Raw genomic sequence first — 7,972 nt, forward strand, 5'->3', positions numbered from 1 at the left:
TTTCCCTTTCCCTTTCCCTTTCCCTTTCCCTTTCCCTTTCCCTTTCCCTTTCCCTTTCCCTTTCCCTTTCCCTCCCCACTCCCCCCATTCCCCACGAGCCCCTGGGGACTCAGAGCACCCCATGGGAGAGGGGTTGTCGCACCTTCCGGGGGCATTTTCTTGGGTGGGGCGGCGGGGGGTGGCAGTGGCACGAGGCTGGTGACGCGGAAGCCAGCAGGGAGGGTCTCTGCGGAGCCGCTCAGCAGGTTGATGCTGTGCACGTCCCGCGGGCGGAAGCGCTTCCGCCACGACGGCGTCCGGCGGAACGTCTTGTCATCACCCTGAGGGACAGCAGAGCGGGCCGTGGGCACGGGACCTCGACCTGGGGAGGCACTGGCACTGCTGCCACCCCACGGGAGTGTACCCGGCCTGGGTGACCCCTGACCCGTAGAACAATCATGGAATATTCCAAGCTGGTAGGACTCACAGGGACCATCGAATCCAACCCTTCAGTGAACGACCCGAACCCACGAGCTCAGTGTTGTGGGCACCACGCTCCACCCACCCAGCTAATCCCAGCTGTGGATGTTGGTCTCAATGCCTGTGTCCAATTCCCTTGGGATGGAGGAACCTCCCAACCCCAGGACACTGATCCTGCAGCTGGTGAAGCTCTGGGGGTGAAGGACTCAACGGGCAGAGCTCCATGGACACCACGCCCCAACCAGCTGAGCTCAGCTCAGGGTCACGTGTGATCAAACCATGGGCCAAGGGCAAGGAGACCTCCTTGGGGTCCCAGGGCTTTATCCCAAGGCTTTGTCCTTTCCAGCTCGTCTGTCCCTTCTCCCCAGCCTGCCTGCAAAGGTGCCTTGGAGACATCAACACTCAGGCCCCATTAAAGACCCCAGGGGATGGTGGGGCCATGGAGGAGACGCTTCAGCCCTTGAAGCATCCCTGTGGCCTCCTCTGGACTCGCTCCAGCAGCTCCACCTCCTCCTGCTGCTGTTCCCAGGGCTGGAGGCAGCTTTGCAGGGGGGTCTCACCCGAGGGGTCAGAGGGGCAGTTCCCTCCTTCCCTGTGCCCACGATCCCTGTGGGACCAGCCAAGGGCACGGGGGGTTTGGGGTCCCAGCACATGTGGCCAGGGCATGTTGAGCTTCTCATCCCTCCACAGCCCCAGGTCCTTCCCCCAAGAACACGGGACAAGGGGCAGGTTTGGCACTCACATCATCCAGCCTCCGGTCCGTGCCCAGGGCCAGCAGGTTGTTGAACTCCCTCTCCAGCACCTGCCGAGCCTGAAAGGAACCAAAACATGAGCAATGACCACCAAGGGGAACGTGTTTCCAGCCAAAAATCCCATCCTAGGAGAGCCTGAGAGTGACAGAAAAAGCCTGAGGATGCCAGAAAAGCCCCTGTGCCAGCAGAGACCTCTGCTCTGAAGGGCAGAGATGAGTTGGTGGGACTGGGGGGGTCACCCCACAGCCGTGTCCCACACTGGCCACCCTCCTCCAAAACCCCCAAGGATGCTGCTCCTACCTGTGTGTTCTGGGTGGGGATTTGCAACACCAGGGCCAGGCTGTTGTGGTCAAAGTTCTCGTCCAGGGCCAGCAGGGCCCCGTGCACCCCGCTCTCCACCAGGTTGTTGGCGTACTCGCGCAGCCCGATGGACTGAATCCAGTGGATCACCTGGTCGTTGGTCCACACCAGCACGTCTGCAAAGGAGCCAGGGCATGTCTCAGGGCCACCCCAGACCGTGCTCTCATGGTTGTGAGGGGATCTGAGGGTTTCCTGAGGGCTTTTCCCCGTGCCCAGGCTGACCCTGGGACTTTCCTTCCCGAGCCAGCAGCACCGGGAGCTCGAGTGCCAGGAGCAGCTCACTTCAACTTCCCAAACCAAAGGCTGGAATAATGGGCAGAAAACAACTGTGCAAATTAATCCTAAGAACCCCCAGCTGCTGGTGTAATTAGGGGCATTATCAGTAACGAGATGTAATCCAAGCAGCAGCCAGATGTGCAGGAAACCTCAGGACAGCCGGGAAGGAGAGGCCGAGTGAGCTGGGGGGCGTGTGCTGAGCATCTGGAACGGGCAGGAGGGGATCTGATGCTCAGATTGGGTCTTTGCTGCCCTCACACCCTTCCTCCCTCCTTGTGCCTGACTGGGGTCAGCTGCGTGTTGGGGACATGCTGAAGGGAGTTCTCCCCTGGAGAACTCAGAAATAATGGGTTAAAAACAGGAGACAGGAGAGGGACCGTGGCTGGGGATCTCCTGGAAGGTTAAAAACAGGGGATGGGAGAGGGACCGTGGCTGGGGATCTCCTGGGAGGTTTCCCTCCTCCTTTTCCTGGACAGGGTGTGCAGGTGCTGACCTTTGATTTCGTGCTGGGTCTCCTCTCTCCTCTTCTCGAGCTCCTTGCGGTCGTAGTTGAGCCTCTTGAGGCACATGATGCCGTACTGGAGGCTGGTGCTGCAGGGACACGAGGTGTCACCCCCTCCCCGGGGGCTCAGGGCCACCACAAGGACCCGAGCAGGGCCCCCCCCCCCCGCCTGCCCTCTCTGTGCCCAAAGGGTGCTGAGGGTCAGGGATGGCTCGGGACAGGCACAACCCAGAGCTGGAAAATGGGGAATGTCCCTCCCTTCCACGGTAATTCCCCACTCCATCGGTTCCACCCTGTCCCAGCTGCCTGGGAGCCCCTGGATCCAAACAATGACAGTGCTGGGGGGGGGAAGAGGGAGGGGAGAACCAGCCTGGGGGGCTGCTCCAGGCTCCAGGGGCAGGGGGGGACATGGCAGGGCCATGGACACGTCCCTGTGGGGCGGGGGGGTGGGGGAACCCCAGGACAGGGTGTTGGAGCAGTGGTTGGGATGTGGAGGCCCACGGACACATCCCTGTGGGTCAGGGGGTTTGGGACCCCTGGGACAGGGCTAGGTGTGGGAGCAGTGGCTGGGATGGCACGAGCCCCCTCCCCCAGGGCTGCTCTGCTGCCAGAGGGACTCCAGGTGGGACGAGCCCCAATTCCTGCCCCTGGTTTGCTCCACAGCCAGGAGAAGGCTCAGTCCCTCTGCAGTTATGCAGCAGGGAGTGTGAGGAAGGAGAACAACTCCCATCAGAGCCGAGAGTCCTAACTCGAGAGGGCGAGTCCAGCCCAGAGGAGCCACCCAGGGCTGGTCAAGGCAGGGGAGGATCCCTCAGATCCCCCCTGCTCTGCTCCACGGGCACCCCAGGGCCCTCCCAGAGCAGGGCACCCACCGGTGGAAGCTGTCCACCATCTTCAGGTGCACCCTGAGGTCTTTCTTGGTGAGGTGGTCGAGCATCCGGGCGTCCACCAAACACTCCATGAAGTAGCTGCGGTACTGGGGCAGCCCCAGGCTCGGCAGCCACTCGTTGCCCACCCACTCGTGGTTCATGTCCCCGTAGGCCAGGGTCTGTGGAGAAGCAAATGGAGAAGCCTGGGAGAACCCTGGGCCTGGTGGAGCTGGAAAATCCCAGGAGAAGGGAGGTGGCTCAGCTCAGGTCACTGTCCCGAGGCCCAACCCCAGGCCAGAGGGGTTTAACCCAGAGGGAACAGTCCTGTGGGCCATGGCTTGTGTCTGCTGATGTCCCACAAGGAGACAAGGCAGCAGCCCAAGGAATAGCTGGACTTTTGTGAGCAGCTGCTTCTGGAAAATCCACATTCATTGAAAGCTGAACCAACTGAGAAATAGGTTCCAGTGCATTCCCAACTGATGTTTAGGAACCTCTCTTTTAAGAATCTTTATTTTCTGGCTTCAAAACAAAAAAAAAGGTCAGTTTTGGGCAGAACTCCCAAACTGGTTCACTTTCACTGCAAACTGGTTCTGGGTCCAAAAATGAAATAAAATCCACCAGAATAACAGCAAAACATTTGACAGTGACATAACCAGAAAGGATGGATCCCAGCAGGACTCTTTCCTCCCACCTTTTTGGGTCATTAAAATGGTCTGTATGGACTTGGGGGCTACAAAACAGGTGAAAAGTAAATGTAAAATAGGTGAAAAGTAAATGTAAAATAGGTGAAAAGAAAAGCTGCTCCCAGTGGGGGGTTCTTAACAGAGGGTCCGGATCTTACAGAGCAGGTCCCAGGAAAAGCCACTGCCAGGAGCAGAAGAGGACCCTGCAAGGTCCCAGGAGCACACCCTGCCCCTGAAAGGTGGCTCTGGAGCAGCCCCAGGGTGCAGGTTCAGACTCCGACAGGCACTGAGGGAACATCAGAGCCCCACATTCCCCCCCAGGAATGTCCAGCTCCCCCTCCCACCACCACCCCATGCACCGCCCCAGGAGGGGTGACACGGGGACCTCACCTGTGCCCAGCTGCCCTCCTCTGTGTCCTAGGGGTGACACATGCAGCATGTCAACAGAAAGGACAGGACAGGTCAGTGCCCGGGCCCACGGCAGGATCTGCCTCGTGCTGAGTGGGGACCCCCCGGCACAGCGGCACCAGGAGGGGACAGAGCTGGCTCCAGGGGCCACCTTGGCCTTGTCACCAACCCCACCAGGCCCAGGTGTCACCCCCTCTCTAACCAGGGAAGGACACAGGAGGAGGTTTGGGCTGGAGGCAGCACCGACCCCGGGGCTCCTGCGCCTTCCCTGGGAAATTGGGGAGTTCTCGTGTCCCCCCAGGTGAGATGGATGCAGAGAGAAACTTCAGCTTCAGTTCCTGGGTCACCACCCCCCAGAAGGGCTGCCCAACCCAACTGAATGATTTTGTAGCTTCCTTATCAAGCTGGGCTGGTTTTCCACACAAAACCTGCCAGGGGACAGTGTCACCTCCCCGCCACACCTCAGAGCCCTCCCACCCAAAAAGCACCTGCCAGTCACAGGTCTGTGCTGCTCAAACAGCAGAAAAAAGCTTCAATAAAATGCCAAAATCACAGAATCCCAGAGTGGTTTGGGTTGGAAGGGCCTCAAAGCTCCTCTCGTTCCACACCCTGTCCTGGGCAGGAACAACTTCCACCAGACCAGGTTGCTCCAACCCAGGGAGCAATAAACAACATTCACACAACAAATCCAAAATGCTGCCCCTGTTCTGAGCCACAGGGTCATTAAGTTGCAGACAGGGGATCATGGCTACGTCTCTAAAGGAGCCAGAGCTTTTGGGGGAGCAGCCACATCCCTTTGGAGGACCCCGAGCCGTCAGGCAGCAGCAGGGACAGGTAGCAGGGACAATATTTGGGTGTGCTGAGGTCACCAGGGTGTGAGGCAGAGGCTTCTCTGGGTGCAGAATGATGCAGGGACTCAATCTCACGTGTCTATTTTGGGATCTCTCTTGCTTTTTGCCTTTAAGTCCCAGCTGACAGACAGGATGCCCTACAAACCCACGGGGGCTCGACAAACAAAAATGCATCTGATGGTTTTTAAGCCAGTTTTAGAAATTGTTGGGATATCAAAGGTTCAGAGGTGGTTTCTAAGCAGGTGCAGGGTGTTGGCCAAGAGCTGGCACACGAGAGGCAGCAGAGATCCCTTTCCCTCCTGGGGTTTGGGGCATGAACACACGCCCAGAGCTTGGTGAGCTTGGGGCTGCTCGGCCTCACCGTCTTGGTGGAGGTTGCCATGTTCTCCATCTCCTCATGGGTGACCCAGACGTTTCCAGAGGACTGCAGGGAAAACAGCAGAGGGGTCAGAGGGAACCACCACAGAGCTGTGGCCTCAGGGTTCACAAACATCATCAAATCGTGGAATTACAGAATTATTAATGTTGGGAGAGACCTTTAACATCATTGAGTCCCAACCATCAGCCCAGCACCACCACCACATTCACATGTCTTCAGGTGACACATCTGCTTGCTTTTTGAATGCTTCCAGGGGTGGGGACTCCAAACCTCCCTGGGCAGCACCTTCCCATGCCTGAGCATCCTTTCTAGGAAGCAATTTTCCCCAATATCCAAGTTAAACCTCCCCCTGGCACAACTTGAGGCCGTTCCCTCTCCTCCTGTCCCTTGTTCCCTGGGAGCACAGCCCGACCCCTCCCGGCTCCCCCCTCCTGTCAGGGAGTTGCAGAGCCAGAAGGTCCCCCCTGAGCCTCCTTTTCTCCAGGCTGAGCCCCCCCAGCTCCCTGAGTTCTCCTGCTGCTCCAGCCCCTTCCCAGCTCCGTTTCCTTCCCTGGACATGCTCCAGCCCCTCTGTGTCTTTCTTGTCAGGAGGGGCCCAGGACTCCCCCCAGGATTCCAGGGGGAGTCTCAGCAGGGCCAGCACAGGGGACATCACTGGTCCTGTTGGTCACACCATTGCTGGCACAGCCCCGGTGCCACTGCGGCCTTCTTGGCCACCCGGGCTCATGTCCAGCCCCTGCCACCAGCACCACCAACAGCACTGCAAACAGAAGCCCTTCATCTCTCTTTCATCTCCCTTCCTCTCCCTCTGCATGTTGGGGGATGCTCCTGGAGCCCCTGGGCCTGTCCCTGGCAGCCGTGACCCCAGACAGAGCCATCTGAGGGGGCACAGCAGCCCAGGGCCTCTCCTCCTGCCAGCTGCTGTTCCACAGACGTGTCCTGGCATCACTGGGGCACCGCCAACCCCTCGAGGGCTTTGGGACCAGCACGAGACACAACCCCTCCATCCCACCTGGGGTCTGCAGCTGCTCCGGCTGCCCCAGGAACTTCACGTGGTCCCAGGAAAAGGCTCGTGTTGAAATGACTGAAAAACCTGTGTGTGTGACCCCATAAATGGTGAAGGTTTGGACTGGGGCTGTTTGGATGGGGTTTTATCCTCTCCAGGGCAGCCAGTCCCCGAGTTCTGCTCCTCGCAGGAGGGCTCAGCTCCTGCTGACAACCCAAGTGAGGAGAGGAGCGTCGGGGCAGGAAAGGGCTTCCCACTGGACAGCCAGAAATGATCTTTGTGCCAGAGATTGGGCTGATGGTCCAGGAGGGAACATCACCTGGTCCAGGAGGGAACATCTCCCCCTCCGTGGCCACGCTCGCCTGGAACTCCAGGACTGTGGATGGACACCGTGGTTCCCAGGGGAAGGAGGGGCAGGGGATGCTGTGGGGGTTTAGGAGGGTCTGTGAGGGGCAGGGGGTGTTGTGGGGTCTGTGAGGGGGTGTTGTGGGGTCTGTGAGGATCTGTGAGGGTCAGGGGGTGTCGTGGGGGTCTGTGGGGGTCTATGGGGGTCTGTTGTGGGGTTTGTGAGGATCAGGGGGTGTTGTGGGGTCTGTGAGGGCAGGGTCACTCACCGTGCGGGAGGTGGGCGGTGCCGAGGGGCTGGTCAGGGACACCATCTCCTGGATGGCGAGGCGGAGCTTGAGGCGGTGCAGGGCGTTGCTGATGCCGATCTCCCGCTGGATCTCGGTGTCCGACAGCGCCGACATGATCGCCCCGCTCTTCACGTTGGCGCGACACGCGGCCACGTACCAGGCTGGCATCCCCACCCAGAGCTGCCGGGACAGGGCACAGTGGTGACTGCCCACTGAGCCACCCCATTGCCTGGCTGAGCCACCCCACTGCCCACTGCCCCACCCCATTGCCCACTGACCCCCCCACTGCCCCCTGAGCCACCCCGGTTGAAGCTCAGTATCAAGTTGATGCCCCACATGGGCTCTTTATGGTTGGACCTTGTGCAGGTGGCCCGTGGGCAGCCCTGTGTGTGCTGGGCACAGCTCAGCCTTCCATGGGATCATGGAATCACTCAGGTTGGAAAAGGCCTCTGAGATCACCAAGTCCCACTGTTCCCCCAGCACTGCTGTGTCACCACTAACCCACAGCCCCAAGTGCCACATCCACGGGTTTTTTTGGAGCACTTTCAGGGGTGGAGACTCCACCACTGCCCTGGGCAACCCCCTGCCAATGCCTGAGCACCCTTTCCAGGAAGAAATTTTCCCCAACATCCAACCTGACCCTCCCCTGGCACAGCCTGAGGCCGTTCCCTCTCCTCCTGTCCCTTGTTCCCTGGGAGCAGAGCCTGACCTCCCCCGGCTCCCCCCTCCTGTCAGGGAGTTGCAGAGCCAGAAGGTCCCCCCTGAGCCTCCTTTTCTCCAGGCTGAGCCCCC

General features: G+C 59.7%; 1 protein-coding gene across 1 annotated transcript in view; it reads right to left on the bottom strand.

The window, feature by feature from the left end:
- The window catches only part of PPFIA4 (PTPRF interacting protein alpha 4), a 37,379-nt gene that overhangs the window by 3,424 nt on the left and 25,983 nt on the right, over positions 1–7,972 (bottom strand). Inside the window, exons 21-28 of the mRNA XM_017835507.1 lie at positions 7,160–7,360; positions 5,522–5,584; positions 4,292–4,318; positions 3,222–3,397; positions 2,341–2,438; positions 1,512–1,687; positions 1,202–1,270; positions 143–320 (exon numbers count right to left, since the gene is read on the bottom strand). Of these exons, the coding sequence (XP_017690996.1) occupies positions 143–320; positions 1,202–1,270; positions 1,512–1,687; positions 2,341–2,438; positions 3,222–3,397; positions 4,292–4,318; positions 5,522–5,584; positions 7,160–7,360 (988 nt within the window). The remainder of the gene's footprint in view (positions 1–142; positions 321–1,201; positions 1,271–1,511; positions 1,688–2,340; positions 2,439–3,221; positions 3,398–4,291; positions 4,319–5,521; positions 5,585–7,159; positions 7,361–7,972) is intronic.

Source organism: Lepidothrix coronata, unplaced genomic scaffold, assembly GCF_001604755.1.
Source record: "Lepidothrix coronata isolate B3197 unplaced genomic scaffold, Lepidothrix_coronata-1.0 Scaffold259, whole genome shotgun sequence".
Classification (NCBI taxonomy): Eukaryota; Metazoa; Chordata; class Aves; order Passeriformes; family Pipridae; genus Lepidothrix; species Lepidothrix coronata.